The sequence below is a fragment of the Verticillium nonalfalfae genome, assembly GCF_003724135.2.
Source record: "Verticillium nonalfalfae strain VnAa140/NRRL 66861 chromosome Unknown scaffold_25, whole genome shotgun sequence".
In the NCBI taxonomy this organism is placed as follows: Eukaryota; Fungi; Ascomycota; class Sordariomycetes; order Glomerellales; family Plectosphaerellaceae; genus Verticillium; species Verticillium nonalfalfae.
The window spans coordinates 169,653-185,832 of record NW_021167250.1 but is presented as its reverse complement, the minus strand read 5'-3'; the positions used below and the strand labels follow the sequence as shown (position 1 = coordinate 185,832).

General features: G+C 54.1%; 6 protein-coding genes across 6 annotated transcripts; 2 read left to right on the top strand and 4 right to left on the bottom strand.

Annotated features, from left to right (window-relative positions):
• Positions 1 to 534: 534 nt before the first annotated feature.
• On the bottom strand, positions 535 to 2,138 carry D7B24_004485 (uncharacterized protein; the record flags this gene model as incomplete). Its single annotated transcript, XM_028638654.1, has 4 exons — positions 535 to 1,184; positions 1,250 to 1,375; positions 1,461 to 1,894; positions 1,954 to 2,138. 4 exons carry the CDS (start codon positions 2,136 to 2,138, stop codon positions 535 to 537), a joined length of 1,395 nt encoding a protein of 464 aa, XP_028496772.1.
• A 968-nt stretch (positions 2,139 to 3,106) lies between these two features.
• Positions 3,107 to 4,180, bottom strand: D7B24_004484 (uncharacterized protein; the record flags this gene model as incomplete). Its single annotated transcript, XM_028638653.1, has 5 exons — positions 3,107 to 3,294; positions 3,343 to 3,659; positions 3,740 to 3,846; positions 3,917 to 4,075; positions 4,139 to 4,180. The coding sequence occupies 5 exons, from the start codon at positions 4,178 to 4,180 to the stop codon at positions 3,107 to 3,109; spliced, it is 813 nt and encodes a 270-aa protein (XP_028496771.1).
• A 1,159-nt stretch (positions 4,181 to 5,339) lies between these two features.
• On the top strand, positions 5,340 to 6,718 carry D7B24_004483 (uncharacterized protein; the record flags this gene model as incomplete). Its single annotated transcript, XM_028638652.1, has 3 exons — positions 5,340 to 5,358; positions 5,434 to 5,711; positions 5,834 to 6,718. 3 exons carry the CDS (start codon positions 5,340 to 5,342, stop codon positions 6,716 to 6,718), a joined length of 1,182 nt encoding a protein of 393 aa, XP_028496770.1.
• Positions 6,719 to 7,012: 294 nt separating this feature from the next.
• Positions 7,013 to 9,104, bottom strand: D7B24_004482 (uncharacterized protein; the record flags this gene model as incomplete). Its single annotated transcript, XM_028638651.1, has 2 exons — positions 7,013 to 8,240; positions 8,326 to 9,104. 2 exons carry the CDS (start codon positions 9,102 to 9,104, stop codon positions 7,013 to 7,015), a joined length of 2,007 nt encoding a protein of 668 aa, XP_028496769.1.
• Positions 9,105 to 10,281: 1,177 nt separating this feature from the next.
• On the bottom strand, positions 10,282 to 11,740 carry D7B24_004481 (uncharacterized protein; the record flags this gene model as incomplete). Its single annotated transcript, XM_028638650.1, has 3 exons — positions 10,282 to 10,649; positions 10,749 to 11,283; positions 11,342 to 11,740. The coding sequence occupies 3 exons, from the start codon at positions 11,738 to 11,740 to the stop codon at positions 10,282 to 10,284; spliced, it is 1,302 nt and encodes a 433-aa protein (XP_028496768.1).
• A 2,170-nt stretch (positions 11,741 to 13,910) lies between these two features.
• Positions 13,911 to 14,126, top strand: D7B24_004480 (uncharacterized protein; the record flags this gene model as incomplete). The annotated part of the gene is made up of 1 exon (XM_028638649.1): positions 13,911 to 14,126. One exon carries the CDS (start codon positions 13,911 to 13,913, stop codon positions 14,124 to 14,126), a length of 216 nt encoding a protein of 71 aa, XP_028496767.1.
• Positions 14,127 to 16,180: the final 2,054 nt, after the last annotated feature.

Sequence of the window (16,180 nt, the reverse complement as noted above, 5' to 3'; positions counted from 1 at the left end):
GGCTCTCCATGAATTGAATTTCCCATGATTTCCACCGTCGTCGCGTGTAGATTGTCGATCCTCCCGCAGGGGTCATCATCAGCTAACAGGGGTTCCTCAGTTTCGTGAAACGCTCCCCGGCCATGCTATCAGAAGGATTGCAGCCAGCGTATCAAGCCACGGCTTTGCGCCCGAGATGGGGCAAGCGCTTTGCCACTGTTTGGACATGGGTCGGCGGTAGTTGAACCTTTTCAATCCGAACCCGAAGCCCACAGCGCTAGTTATGCTCGTCCGAAATGAACGGGATATACATCACGGCGAACCGGGATAAGTATCGCATTCCTGGGCCAAATCCATAGACCTGCATCTAGACCCATGCTCAAGTGTCAGTCATCTATTGTTATCGAGCCTCCTTTGACTGCCCGTCATCTAAAATTGATACATGCTGTGTGAAAGGATATGATCGATATACATTCGCCGGCGAATCTGCGTGGTATCGTGCCATTTTATGTCCAGACAGCCGTTGGCGGCACAAGTTGTTCCAATTTGACCTTTTTATACAGCGTTGCTTTCGCACGTCCAAGGCTGAGAGCCAGCACCACCATTGGCGATGGACTCAATCGAAACCCAAAGTCCGAGGACGCACAGAACAATGCCTACCACCAGCAGAAGAGATGTCGCGGCGAAGCGACAGCGTTGTTTCCAGTTGGTGAACCAATTGCCATAGTGCATCCAGAGCCAAAAGATACCTGGCAGGCCAAACGAGAACCAACTGGCAAAGGCAGCAGACACAAGTCCCAACAGGTTGTTGAAGATCGGGATCGACTCGGCAATGACCATACCGAGGCCCCAGACACCCAAGGTGATAAGCAGCCACCATATCGTGGAGAGGCGTGTTCTGCGTACAACATGCTTCGTGTTCCCAAAGATGCGCGTGAAGATGTACTGCGATGCGACGTGGGCGTAAATGACAGCGGCAATTGCGATGGTGGGGATCGCGACGCCCCAGATGGCCTTACGAACTGTAGCACTGCCTGCAGCAGACAGTGCTGGAGATGGAACGTCTGGCCCGACATAGACGTAAATGACAACGGCTGCAATGATGTAGAGCGTCGTATCCGTGATCTGAAGGAACGCCAGTGCCTTGGGCCAGTCATCAGGATTCTTGAACTCGGCAATGACGCTGAAGAAGATGGAGTGACTCGCTGGTAGGGAGCTCATTAGTCCAAAGTCGAAGCTACGTTGCTCGTGGTGTGTCAAGATGGCTTACAGAATGCGCCTGCGATATTGGTAACTGCAAGGAATGCTGGTGAGAACCCGAGAGACTTGAAGACGTCGATGGCCCCATTGCCGATCGGCTTTTCAATGGCAACTGCAATGACTGTGACGAATACAGCTACGATGATGGATATGCAAGCTTCAGGGCAAACGAGTGAGCCAAGGTATCGAAAGTAGGAGCGCCCGCTGAAGGCGTAACTTACAAGCAGCTGACATCCAGCTAGTCCATTTCAACGTCCTTGGCACATTGAATACCCAGAAGACGAGCATACCGACCGCCGCCCAAACGACAGTGCAGGTGGTGCCGTTGGTGAGGGTGTTCATGCATATCGTCCACATGAGGATGTGGCCTCCAATGAGGAAGATTTGCAGGATAGTCTGAGCCCACCCGAACACCTCACGAAAGACGGAGCCCATCCCGATGGGTTTTCCAATAAGTTCGACAGCATCGCCAAAGTTTTGCACAAAGGGATACTGCTTCCGGAACTCGGCTAGGAGCAAGCCGGAGTAGGTTGCCAGTGCGCTGACCGTGCAGATCAGGATGATGCCAGGGACGAGTCCAACAGTAGCGAGTACAGATGGAAGCGACAGGATGCCTAAGGACACCGTCTCGGCGACCAGTACAATGCCTCCTTGTCTGTGCTGATGTTAGGATGCCAATGCGTTGTGTACATTGGATAGCAGACGTCAACTCACAACCAGTGCAGGGTCTTGAAGTCGATGAGTTCGCCTTCATCTTTCTCCACGAGACCTCCGGCATTTTCGGGAAACGGTGGCGGGGATGCGTCGTTGTTGAGACTTTTGGGACTTTGAAGAGAGCCAAGCTCGCCCTGGTCTACGGGGTCGGCTGGGGCTCTCATCACCTCTTTGTCCTTGCTCATGATGACTTCAAATTCAATAATAGTTGCGAGCTCAATCAAGATTTGAGTAGTATCGTTCGAGGTGGTGGAGCTTCGGCATGCAAGCAAGGTGCAGATTGAGGGGCCCCGGATTCGTTCTCAAGAAGCTCTTCGGCATTTGTGCGCAGCAGAATGTTTTAAGAAAATCATGGTGTACCCCGTCTCCCAGAGACTGACTCACCTGCGGTCCGTTCCGCCCTTGCTGACCCGATGTGACACAGATACCATGCCGACGAGTTTTTCTGACACCATTCACATTGAAAAAGCTTGACTCAATATGGAATCTCCGTCGAAATTCGGCTCGCGGGCGAAAAATCAGCAGTTGCTGTTACGTCTTGCTACCCACTTTTGGCCCGCATTTGTGGACAGCCCCTTTGAGGCACCTCCAGTACGGCGCCAACTCTAACTCGCTTTGACAACCCCCTGCGGCTTGTTTTCTGGCTGATCAGGCCATGTGGCGGCAATTATTCATAAGAACTAGCATTCATACCTTCCCTTAAAGAGTGCCGACGGATCGGCACCAAGTGACACGCCACAAGACATTGAGGTCGGTCTGATCTCACGGGTGACACACGCTGTGAGTATTCTCCATAAATATGGAATTCCTCGTAAATCAAGGGTTCGCCGCACGACATCGCTCCTTATAGTTCAAACAAGTAGCCCGAATATAACGAAGTGCTCACCAGTTGCCGCCACCATGTGCCCGTCATTTCGACTCCAGAGTAAGATCTGACATTGTTATGTAGAAGGTAATGTAATGAATGACATGGCCGCGTCATATTTATGGCCAGAACAACCTTGGTCACCAAAATACTTATCCCGGAGTCCAGGCGGAGACAAGAGGCAGCAGAAACGACATCATCGATGTGGTTCACAGGACGCTGATTTGGGTCTCCCTAGTGACTGGCCTATCCGTGGAGATCAGAGCGTCGAAAGAGCTTTACAGTCCTTCAGAGCCATCTCTTGGTACCCAGGTGAGAAATATAGGCTCCACCACGCCCATTCTCAAGGCTCGATCCGTTCACCACTTCCAAGACCTTCACGACGGCTGCCTCCGGAGTCTTGGGTTGCGTGCCGGGTGCGTACTTGTTGAACTTTTCTGCCATTTTCTTGGCGCCATCCTGTGCCTCTTCGCTCACTTACCAACCGTTAGTAATTGCTAAAACGTATTGGTACCATGACTTACAGTCGTCAAAATGACCTGTCTCGACTGTGCCAGGGCATATTCCCATAAACAAAACGCCCTGCTCAGCATACTGCGCGTGGAACTTGGAAACCGCCACGTTTAAAGCGCCTTTGCTGATGGAGTAAGGACCAGACACATCAATCCGATAGTCGTTGATCAAGTCCAGATCAGCCATGCCCGAAGTAATTGCAATGACCTTCTTGGCATCTCCCTTCAAGATCAGCGGCAGATAGAGGTTGAAAAGATGAACAGGTCCCACAGCATTCACCTTGAAGCTGTAAATGAGGTCCTCCTCCAGCTCTTTGGGGCTCTCGCCACTGACAGAGATCAGCCATCCCGTTCCTGGCCATGATGCACAGGCACTTCGAAAAGCGCACAGGCGGGGAACGGTACTTACAGCTTGCCAAGCGAGAACACGGATGACCAATCTGAGATGAACGCGGCGTTGGCAATGAGATAGTCCAGTTTGCCGCCCGTCAACTTGGTGAACTCTCCAACAGAAGCCTGAAAGTGTTAGCCTCTTCCTGAGTCTCCATCTTTTTACATCTTGATGTCGCGCGCAACAGAGACTCACCTTGATGCTTTCGTAGTCAGTCAGCTCAACCTCCAGGATGTGGATGTTGGCTCTGCCATCAAGCTCTTCGGAGATTCGCTTCTCTGTAGCAGCCTTGTTGCGAACTGTGCCAATGACGGTGTTGTTGGTATCGGCAGAGAGATGGCGCAAGAAACCCCACTAAGCAACAGAGTTAGTTCCTGGAGCTTCATGGCCAAAAACCGCTGATGATAGAAGCCTTACACCGATACCGCGGTTGACGCCAGTGATGAGGTAGGAAGGCATTGTTTTGTTTTCTAATCCGTCTTGAGGTAGAACCCTTTCTATATATCTTGAATCGGCTTGTATTTGCGAGGGAAGTGTTCGGCATGAGACGGTTTGATATAGAATAGAGACGGAACATTGGTACTCGACTAGACACCGAATTTATATACACAATAGAACATCGTGACTTGCTCGTCGGCTTCGGCGAGCACGGCGACGGTTTGAAATCGAAGCTGCTTGGTAATGTTCTGTCTGTGATATCGCAAAAACTTGCTGCGGACTTTGCGTGCCTTTCACGAGGCATTTTGATTGATCAATCTGACCGGCACATGTTTTCAAGTCCGCAACAATGGGGCCATCAGACAGTTTCCGTCACGGTATTTGGCGTATACCTTCGTAGTTTCACTACAGTGCTCGTGAATGGTCAATTCGTTTCGCAAAAAGTTGCCAGCATCCATCTTGCACAACGTCTAATCACCCAATGTGGTCTTGACGGGCCTTCCATTGGCCCGCTAGCATGACCATCGTAGTGCAGGGGTCAGCGTGGGACCGTCAGCTTGGAGGCATCACCACCATGTGCTTAGAAATCAAGCCCCCCTATCGTAGGATAAGAAAGTTATAACAGGCATCTTTTTGCGAACCACGAATAGTTTCCGCCCGCCATACGAAATTGTATGGACTTGACCAAGTGACTGACGTCGTCGTTTGTCGATATGAAGCCAAGGCAGAATCTCCAATCTGACAACACCGGAACTTCCTCCAAGAAGCGGTGCGGAACCTGCATAGGTACGGATATCCTGTGCTGTTATGGCCCTTCTGCATCGCAGGTCGGGGCCTGTTGAGCGCAGTAGAACTGACACGTGTAGAGCGCAAAATCAGTTGTGACCGCCTCTTTCCACAATGCAGCAGTTGCATCCGGTCGAAGAGAAAATGTCAGGGCTACGGGATTCGGCTGTCTTGGCCGCAAGACGGCAATAAAAAGCGCCTCATCGTGAGCAAGAGCCCTCATTCCATGGGAGGCAGTAAGGAGAAGCATAAAGCTGCTGGGCTTTTCCACATGATCAATGTCTCATCATGGGACATGCGATTATGTGCGTCTCTTAAATTACGACAGGGGACCATTACGCCGAGCCCCCAGTACCCGCTGTCATGGTCTTCCTCCGGGTTGGCCGCACCCGAGATGGATCTCCTGTACTACTGTCAGTAATTTGACTTGGGTCATGGTTTTCGGTTTGATCGTTAGATGTTTCGTTTTACGCTGACATGGCGCGCAGACCAACATCACCTTTCCGAAAAGATGGTAACCTTCAGCGCGCAGCCGCTAGGGCTCGCACTCCAAAGAATCGCGCTGTCAGAGGGCTCATCATCAACTTCAGCCCTGCAGCGAGCATTGCTGGCCCTTTCTGCTCTTTATCGCCACGGCCACGGGTTGAGGGCAGAGGAGATGAAGCTGGCGGCTTTACAGGCCCTCAGGAAATCCGTCAGTCAGGCCACCGATGTGAAGAGCGCAGTCCAGCACGTAGCAGCCAGTATGGTGCTCAGCGTCTTCGAGGTTGGTCCGATACTTCGCGTCCCCGAACCCGCCTCTGAATGAGTCCCAACGTTCTCAGGCTCAGCCGCATGCTTCCGCATAGTTCTTCGAAATATGGACTGACGTACAGACTTGAAACCTAGACGCAGCAGACTGCGGAAACCACCAATCAATGGCTCTTCTACCTCCGCGGCGCCACGAGCATTGTACGTAGTCATTCCACAGCTGCTTTCTGTTCCATCACCGATGGCAGCTCGATATTGGAGTGGGTCTACTACCATGGTCTGCTCGCTCGCTTCAGCCTGCGCCACTGGAGACAGCCCAGGAAGGAGGCGAAGGACGGTGCGGCGGAGTACACAACACCGACGCACAACCCTTGGACGACAGTGGATGACGCCCTCCTCGATAGGAGCGCACGCTACATGAAAGAAGGCCTCAAACACAACATCATGTTCGAACCTTTGAATGTGCTATCCAGCGTCGTAGCCGAGTTACTGCCGCGACACGACAGAGCAGCCCAGACAACCCAGTACAGGGCACGCGTGAGAGAACTGCGTAACCAGGTGCAAAGGATGCGGATGTCGGGAGATCAGATGAAGGGAGATGCTGTGGCAAAGGTACGAGCAGCTAAAGCGGAGGCATACCGAGTATCGACCATCATCTACATGAGTCGTGTGACGGGCGAGGCTGTGGTGCCGGAGTCAGACTTCCCTTCGCTGGTAGAACGAGGATTGCGCATGACGAGTCTCATCGGCAGCTGCGAAAGACCACTGCCTCTCCTCATCCTCGGCAGCGAAGCTCGCACTGACGAGGCGAGGGTTCGTGTTCTTGATCTGCTCGGGGCGTCCAACGATCGCGGACACCACAGAGACTTGAGGTCCGTGCGATGGCTGCTGCACGCTTTGTGGACGCAAGATGATCTCGCCTCTGATGAGGATCGGGAGGTTGACTACATAGACAAGCTGTCATATGTGTTCAGCTCCAGCGTGTTGGTGCCACACTTTGCTTGTCGGTCAGCGTTGCTGTAATCGAATAACGGCGCAGATGGTTGGAAGCTCATGACTTTTTCGATGACGAAGCAACATATTTCTTGGGGGCGTTCTTGAGGGCGTTCTTGTCAATGTAGACAATGTTACAAGGTGTCTATTCTTACTTCAACGGCGGAGCAATAACTACCAAAAGAGGAGCATATTTCGATCAACACCACCCAAATCTGTCACAGAACGATATTTCCATTCATTTTTAGTTAACCACTCATGTACCAATGGCCTCTGATGTACTACAAAACGAAAAACGCCAACACTGCGTGCATGACAGACAGCCTACTCGAGCTCGAATCGCAGTGCATCGTATTGCACGTACAGCGCGTTGACAAGCAGTGCCCCCTCGGTGTTCGTGGCGTTGTACGGCAGGCTCAGGACAAACTTGTTGGCGCCCTCCTCGAGATTCGCAGCCGAGAAGCGGAACTTGTACTCAATGTTCTGGCAGACGACGGCGCTGCGCACGCCGCACGACCCGGACCGCCAATACGGGATGACCCAGGTCTCCTCTTCGACACCGTTGAGCGCGACAGTGTACGGAAGGTTGCTGTACTTCTCGCCCGGCAGGATACCACCCCACTTGTTGTTGCCGTTGGCCGTCTTGGCGCCGGCGAGCTGCACCGTCAGCGTCGCCGTCTTGGCGTTCTGCAGCTGGTCGCGGTCGAGGTCAAACTCGACGGTCCAGTTGTTGATCTTGTCACGGACCTGCTCCGGGCGCACCGAGTTGCCGCGGCCGCCGAAGACGCTCCAGTGGATGTAGTTGAAGTCTACGTCGGCCTTGCTCTCGCCGACCTTGTAGTTGACGCCTTCGGGGAAGTCGGTCGGGAAGTCCCACTGCGCCCAGTAGATGCGGTACTGCTCCGGCTGCAGCGGCTTCGACGTGTCCGGGGCGTAGCCGTGGCGGTACTCGCCCGCTGACTTGTCGGGCTTGCCGATGCGCCAGATCTCCTTGCCTGCGGACTCTTCCTTCCACTCGAGAGCACCGCTGCCGCCGCCGAGACCGTGCGGCTCGGTCAAAGAGACCTTGACGTCGTCTTGGATGAACCAGCCAAACACGCCGTCCGCGTAGACGGTCAGTCGGTAAGTGCCCTCCTTGACGCGGGGAATCTTGATCTTGCCATTGCATCCGACCTCGGCCCAGTACTGGAGCGACTTGGTATCGAACACGTTGAGCTGGAAGTCCTGCTTGTTCTCCGACAGAACGGCAATGACTCGCTTGGCGCCACGCGGCAGCTTGATGTTGGCCGTAAAAGTAGTGCGCATCGATGTTGGTGCGTAGTTGGGCACATGCTTGGCAATGCTATCGTAGAACTCGGCATTCCACTCGGGATCGGCGTATTGTGCGGCATCTTGCCTCAAGTCTTGAAGCGAAGTCTTCGGGCCACCCTGGTTGAAGTAGTAGAACTGCGGCCCAAACGTGCGGTCGAACCCGTGGGTGATGTTAGGCACGGGTGCGCCGTGATGGCCGGAGACCATGTAGTTGTAGACGATTCCATCAACGACGAGGTCACTGTAGCAGGTCAAAAATGATTAGAAAGGCTATCACCAAGAAACTAGAATGCCATCCAAGGAAAACAATCAAGGATGTCACTCACGAGTGCAGCGGGCCACCATAGTACGTCTCACGGGTGTTGTGAACGAGCCAAGCACCGTATGTGTTGCCATCGGGCGATGTGCTGCCGTCGGCGTACTGTCCGTGAACATCATGGTTGCGCCAGAGTTCGGCAAATGTGTACTTGGTAAAGTAATCCGAATACTGCGAGGCATAAGGGTCATTAGGCGTGTTGCCGACGTAGGTGGTCGCGTCCTGGACCGTGACACCGGCCGCACTCCCAGCGGCCGACACTTTGGGAGCCCAATTGTCCTCGCTCCCAACTAGATGGGTCCACAGGTTCGTGTTGGGCCTAAAGAGGGTGCGCAGCTCTCCGAGACCGCGCAGGAAGGGCCTCGTCTCGTTGAAGTAGGTAACGCGAGAGAAGACATGGAGGCCCGTCTCCTCGCCGCGCAGGAACCAGTACTGGTATAGTGACTGGTTGGTCGGGGCGTACGTGTCGCCCATGATGATGCCGCCATAGGGGGTGCCCGTCGAGTCGACACCTTCGACGAGCTGGTACTTGGCGGTGCCGCCGGGCGTCCAGAAACCTGTGGGGATGCAGGAACAGTCGAGATACGGACCTTTGCCGGAGTTGCCGCTGACAGGTCCCAAAAGGTCGACATTGTCCAGGCTCAAGTCGACAACCTGGCCGTTACTTTTGCCGACGGCCACGTACAGCCTCTCATTTTGCAGCGTGTAGTGAGTCGCATTCTCGGCTGCTTTCAGTGCCGTGGCAGCTCCGGCGAAGAGAGCGGCCGATTTCAATCCGGCGAGACGCATCTTGATTGGTACCGTAGGCTCGATTGGAAGCCGCCTTCAGATCAGAAAAGGCTGTGCTAGCTTGTCCAAATGAGAATAAAGACCCATCATGCTATCCCACAGGCAGATTCTCAGATTATAATGTTCATCAAGTGCGGGGGGCAATATCGCCGACGGGGAGCAAACTTCCATTTTGGGATCATGTCGCTCCACGGGCTAATGGGAACCGAGCAGATCGACACCCGCGATGTCGAAACGGGCGGTGCGGGGGACTGGAGCGGGACAAGATCTGGGGTATGGTATGGGGAAGGTGACAGGGGCCATTTCTTCTTGTCGATGAGGGTTATTTCGGCTCGTTTTCTGTCTTTTGGAGGATTTTGCGCGGCCAATTTCCCCGTCCTCGGCCGTCGGACCAAACCGTGACCCCCTTGTTACTCTTGCGACGGTGCCCTTCAACCGATTCGTCGCAATTTGATCTACAATACATGATGTTGAAGCGGACCGATGATTCTTCGGCTGTGCGGCACGCGGCGTGACCGCCCATAGCAACCTGTCACTTAAAGACTTTGCCGCTTCCATGTCACCTTTCTCTCGTCATGAGCTGGAGTCATCATGTAAGCTGCGAGACGGGCGTCGTAAGTGCAACAAGATCACCCTCTGTTCCTCTGCTCCATAATGAGCTGCACTCGCCTCCTTCGCGCGGCTGCGAGCAGTCTGATGTCATGGACATCTGGCACTCGCCAGATCATGCGCCGAGCTTGCCGACGCCGACTCTCTCCAGCCGGTCCGCCGGAATATGCAACGGGGACGTGGCTAGATGCACCTGCATGAGATCAGCGACAGGCTTGAAGCGGCTTAAATCAGAATTGGTTGTGCAGCAGAAGGATTCCCCAATGTTATCACGGGCTTTGGTCCTGTGGATAGACGATTCGAAGAATGTGTGATATCTGCGAACCTGCGAAAAGAATTGATTTCGGGAACGAAACTCCAAGCAACAAGTTGTATCAGCCCCATTAAACAATAACTTCCTCCTTATAATGAAATTGGGGTATTGTCGCTAAGTTTCTTGTTGCAGAATCGAGGTAGTACGAGACGAGAACCGAGAGGAGAGAGTAAAAAGTGAAAATTAGCAACGCCTCTAAGCAATTGCTGTGGGCGCTGGCAGGATGTATCTTCGAGATTTCGTAGCAAAAACAGTTTACACCTGTTCAATGACAGAGCTAGGCTTCCAACCCCCGACGTTGACTGACACTTCGGGATCCGTCCAGTTGATGGGTTTGTGCATCCGTAGCGCTGAGAGGAAGTAGTCTTCGAGCGGCAAAAGATTCAATAAGATGCCGTTCGCGTGCCATGCAATGCCGCAGACGATCGCACCGGCCACAGCATCGAGCACGAAGTGATTTGCAGTGGCGACAATCGCTGTCAGGATGAGCGCAGGGTACGACATGCCAAGTGCCATGATGGCGATGCGCTTCCACGAGCGCGTGCGTAGGTTGGCTATTGGAAGTGTGGCAATCGTAAGTCCGATGAGGAGTGAGTAGCCAAAGTGGAGGGACGGCATAGCGGCTGGTTTTTGAATGTTAGCTCTTTTCATTCTACTCATGCTACAGGTGAGAGGGAATGGGCTTTTGATTTTCACGATGGGGGGTACCAGAGGTGACGCACCATATTGATTACAGAATTTGTTGGTAGTCCAGACGCTGCTCTCGCCTGTGCTGCTGTGAACTGTGTCGACGAAACCGAAGCTCTTGGACTCCTCAGCATCTGGACCATCGTACGCAGGGTCGCTGAGTAGACGAGGCGGCATGCAAGGCCAGAGGGTGAAGACGACAAAGGCGAGCAGGTTGCAGGTAGCCATGGTGCGGCGGCGGGCCTCGTACAGAGCAGGGCCGGCGGAGCTCAAGACGGGGGCGTCATTGCCGTTTCTCTTGGAAGAGATGGCGCGGCGACGGCGAGTGGTGGTGAGGTAGAAAAGCACAACGAGGAAAAGGATGGTGCCCGGAATATGGATAAAGGAGTATATACGGTTGATCCAATGCATCAGGGTAGGGTACTGGAGGAAGAACTGCTGGATAGGAATCTCGATGAAGATGTGCAGGCTTTGCTCGACATGAATAACCTGTAGGGCGTGTCTACGGGCGACGTGAACAGTGCCTTCCACAAGAGTGAGCGCAGTAATGGCGCGGCCGACTTGGTACACCTGAAGGTCACTGATCAGCTTCTTCGAGAGCCGCCGTCGACTTGTAGCTAGAGCTTACCCAGTAGATGAGCGCCCAGTACCAGGCCTCCACAAGGAAAGGAAACTTTCGTAGCAGCCGGCTGAGGAGGCGATTCTTGTGTATCCTGGTGTTTGGAGTAGTGATGCGGCGCTCGTACTTCAGAAACTTGATCTTCCTGACGCGGCGCAAGGGCTCTTCTGGCAGGCCCAGAGTGGGGGAACTGGAGAGTAGCGAGTCTTCGGACTTTGGTGTCATGCTACCAGATTGGCGGGGGCTGCCATGGTCGTCCGACTTTTTGATCTCGCTCTGTCCAACTGTCTCGTCCGTCCACCCTTGAATATCGTATGTGTCGTCGCGGCCAATGCTACGGTTGAACCACGCTCCTCCAAAAAGAAGAGTGACGACCACCAAGGGTTCGGCAGCTGCACCGATGCCCATGTTGGTATCGTAGGGTTGAAGGGTGGAAGGGTGCTGGTGCGGTCAGTTTGAGTGTGCCGGAATCGAGATGATCAAGCTCTTGTCGATGATGTGCTGCTACTAGGGTTTGAGTCGATGTCACGCTGTCGAAGGCCACCAGAAGACAGAAGCGCACAAGAAGCTTGAGGAAAGTCTTGCAAATCGAGACGTGTGTACGTGGACAAAAGATAGATGCAGATCCAGCGGAGAGCAGCAGCAGCAGAGGAGAGAGAGAGAGGAGAGACGAGTGTTCGATCTTGATTTTTGCTCAGACGTTTGGGCGTCTAGAGCTCCTATTTAGCTGTCCTGCCTAGCAGGCTCCCGAACTGGCCGCTGAACTTCTTGGCCTTTTTACCTTGACCTTTGTACCTTGGCTCTCGCGATAGATACTGTGTGTGACCTTGCCAACGCAAAGCACGGTCTCCAGACGGCCATTGGAGGTTGGGGTGTCAGTTAATCCTTACCGACAGATCCGGTGTGCCTCACAGGGATGCATGGGGTCGACAGGCTGCGGGGCGAAGACGAGGAAGCAAGCTTTGGCGTTTGTCAGGAGCATCGTTTTAGGAACGGAGGATGAATCGGTTCATGCTGCTTGAACTGAAGACCTTGAGTTGTTCCCGATGGTCTCGGAATCAACGGAAATGCTGGGCGATGCTGTTCGCCGAATAGACGTCGATAGGGAACCGGGGAAATGGATATTGAGGCTATGAACTGCATGTTGAAGAGGATGTCGACGGTTAGAGGATCGACGGGACTAAGAGCACGCGACCTTCCCGCCGATACCGAAGAGGAAGGCTGGTTCGGCAGTGACACTGGGGTTGTTGGTGTGGGTGATGATGATCTAACCTGATCCCAGTCTCCGGGCAGGTGTGACCAGCCAGCCTACCCCACCATTCCGAGCCGCAGCACAGTGTCAGCTTGGGCATGCACTTTCGAAGGGTACAAAGTCGGCATCAAGAGGTGGGAGGTGAACCGTCCATTCATTCACAGGGCGTGGTCGCTCGGAGTTTCGGGCGGAAGCCTGGACATCGTTGCTGTGTTGGGCCAGCAATAAGCTATTAGAGTTTTCTGCTTCAGAATGTCGTGGTGTGACCGCCGCTCTTGGGGATCTCGTAGGGATCTCGCGGTACCCCCTTACTCAAGGCTGTTCGGAGTTACGGACGGCAGCCTGGTAGTGGAAGGACGGTTTGCTGTGAGAGCAGACCTCAGATATGATCAGGGAGATTATTCAATGCTCGGGTCACAGCTTGTTGCACTTTGAGATGTAACTATTCGGAGTTCCGGACGGATGCCTGGCCAGAGCGCACAATTCTGGCCTAGCCAGAAACTCTGACAACTGGCTTTTTTTTCTCTTGCGCGTCTCAAGAGAGTTTGTATCTTCCCGCTTTTCATCGATCCCCAGCGTTTCAAAATGCGGCGGGACACCCATATGATGAGAAAAAGATCACCAGTCAGCTTTGCGCAGCCTCAAATGGTCCGAACGCCGCCGGAGGCTTTGAAGATATTACAAGCAAGTGAGCAACCTCTTGTGTCGCGTATGCCGCACTGTATCACGATAACCCGAACCGAGGAGCACATCTTCCACCCCACCAAAAAGGCAGCCAAGCGACGCGAGCCAGGGAACCTGCATGCATGCACAGTGAGTACGCCAAATATCGCATGTCCCGAAGCGCACCATCACATCAGATATCCCTTGTACAAGGAAAAATGAGCAAGGAAAAACAATGTTTGGCATCAGGCGCATACCAGGTTAATTCATCTTCGGAGTGATACTCCACTGCGGTGGGTTCGTGAGCCTGGCTGTCAGCTTGAACCACACGTAAAGAAAAAAATGGGTAGAAGAACAAGAAAGAATTAGAGTGGACAGGCTGGCCAAGCAAAAGCAACACTCCTAAGCGGGGCCGATTGTCCCTCCACTTCAAGCTGCCGGGTGTCAGCCCTGGCCGACCGCCGATGACATCCGGGAGCTTCGGGAATGACCCCTCACATGTCAAGAGCATCCATTGGACTGAAGCATCTGGTTCAATGATGGCATTGGTCGCGTGTGCTGCGGAGATCAGCAAGACCCCGACGTGGTCGAGACTCTTTGGTCGTGAGATCAGCAGACGGATGTGGTGGAAGCAGCCAAATGCGCGACGTAAACGCTGCAGCCATGTCTCGGGCGCTCGCTCGATGCCAAAAAGATCGTGGTATGATGCTCGACCCAACCGCGAGCGCCACGAAGCCACCGAGCCATGGCGTAACAGAGTCTCAGCCAGCCGGCGGTGACACCGCCTCGTGGTGGTCAGTGGCGGACAATCTGTGGTTGGGCTGCCCGACGCCAAGGGCAGCCGCCTTCATAGACAATGTCCCCGATTGCAAGATGTAAAACGCAGATGATTCATTCCCCAGAAGCCAGCATGATCTTTAACTATTGACTGCGACCCTTCTCCACGTCGGCATCAACTTCCGGATGAGACGAGGTAGGCTGCGACCAGAGGTCGTACATGTAGTGCAGCCGAACAAAGAACACCACCATGCGACTCAAGGCGGGTTTGCTCCGTGCCACTGGTTCCGTCCGATGGTCCGGCATTTATCTGTTGGCTCGCCGCCACGCGCACAACGGCACAAGCCGCCTTGAGGATAGACCAGGCTGGGCACCTGCAAGCGGTCTATAGAGAGAAAAGGGGGTCGAGGAGGAGGCGGCAGGAGCTTCCGTTCGCCAAGGAGGGAATGTTCGCAGGCGTTCATGGTTCTACAGGCAGAATTGTCGCTCAGAGTTTTCCGCCAGGACGATCGACTGACTGCATGAGAGCTGGCGCATGATTCATCTCGTCAGCACCGACGGAGTGTTAAAAGTCGAGCATCCATCGCATTGCTTCATGACGGTTCACTATGCTGGTGTTGGGTGTGCCGCCAATCGTGGACCACGACCAGGAGGGATGATGCAGGTAGGGAAGCGGGCCGACGGTGGGCGGCAGTCTTAACATTCGTTCCCGACGTGTGGAGAGTCTTCAAGTACGACGACGGCGTACTTCATGCAAACGACCCGAGGGGGGCTTTGGCGTGCCCGAGTGTTGGTTCGCTGAGCTAGCTGAAGGTGGGTTGGGCCCTTTTGTCTCGTTCGTCTCGTACGTAGGTAGTTGGGTAGAAAGGTCTGAGCGTTTTGCCAAGCGTCGAGCCGTGTGGGCACGGCTCATTTGATGCTTGATGGCGAGCTGTCATCTGAGACTGGAATCGATAACCGCCTCGCAGATGGCGTTTCGCAGTCGAGGCTTGCCGTGCGATGAGAGAAAACGAAGAGGGAGCCCATAGCAAGGACAACGAATGGCAACAGTGATGTGAGTTCACGGAGATCGAGCCCATCCCATTGTGAGAAACAGCAAGAAGGGGCCTGACATGGCACCTCAGGCTGAAGCTAGAGAAGCAGGAACGAAGCACGTTGGCGCAAAGACCACCACTTGCCAAAAGCCCAGAAATGGTCCAAGTGTCAAGATGGCTTTCCCTGTCCAATCGCGCACCACCTCCCGAACGCTTGGGCCAGTCTTTGTCCAATCACGATCGCCAATCTGACGTCCCGATTCACCCTGGTGGGCTGCAGTAGGCAGGGGCTCGCCCAGCAGCTGCTTCAGCAGTTGGGAGAAGCACAGAGGCACAGGGGCACAGGGGCACAGAAGCCCAGAAGCCCAGAAGCACAGAAGCCCTGAAAGAGGCCCTGGTAGGCACAGGCACCGCGAATAATTTGGTGGTCGCTGGGTCAAGCCGGCGTGTGGACACGGACCGACCTGGGACTATCCTTGACCGCCGCGTTGCGTTACCTCCCGCAACCTCGCTTTTCTCCTGAAGATATTCCCAGACTGGCCCAGCTCAGCACGCATCGCATTCGACACACGCGCCACGCCTGGCGTCGTAAATACCCCCAAATCCTTTTTTTCACTTTCCTTCTTCTCCCTTTCCTGTGTCTGTTTGCTCTGCGCTTTGCACATACTACGACCCGCTTCTGTGCTCCGACTCTGCTGGCAGCTGTAATAATCGACCGAACGACGTCCAGCTACATACCTTTTCCCCCTTCCTTCGCGACAACCAGCCGGTAAACCACTACATCTGTATCCACACACCTGGCTTGCAGTCTTCTGATTCAGCTCTAGCTTTGCATCGGCGCGCAGAATTTATAGCGATTAGGGACCAATCCTCACGGCGACTTGTAGATCGCCTTGCGAGCATCCGACCTACGAACCCCTCCCTCCACCGCCGTATTCGTTACCTCCTCCGCGCCTTCCATCCGCACCGAATATACCAAACGAACGCGCTGTGCATATCCCATCCTATTTCCTACCTGATGAAGCACCGTTACCGACACTTTTACTGAGGCCATCCTCCCAACATTGCGGGGAGTTCGCCCGCATACTACGTCACCGTCTCGCAGCATTTTTGCAGGAGCGG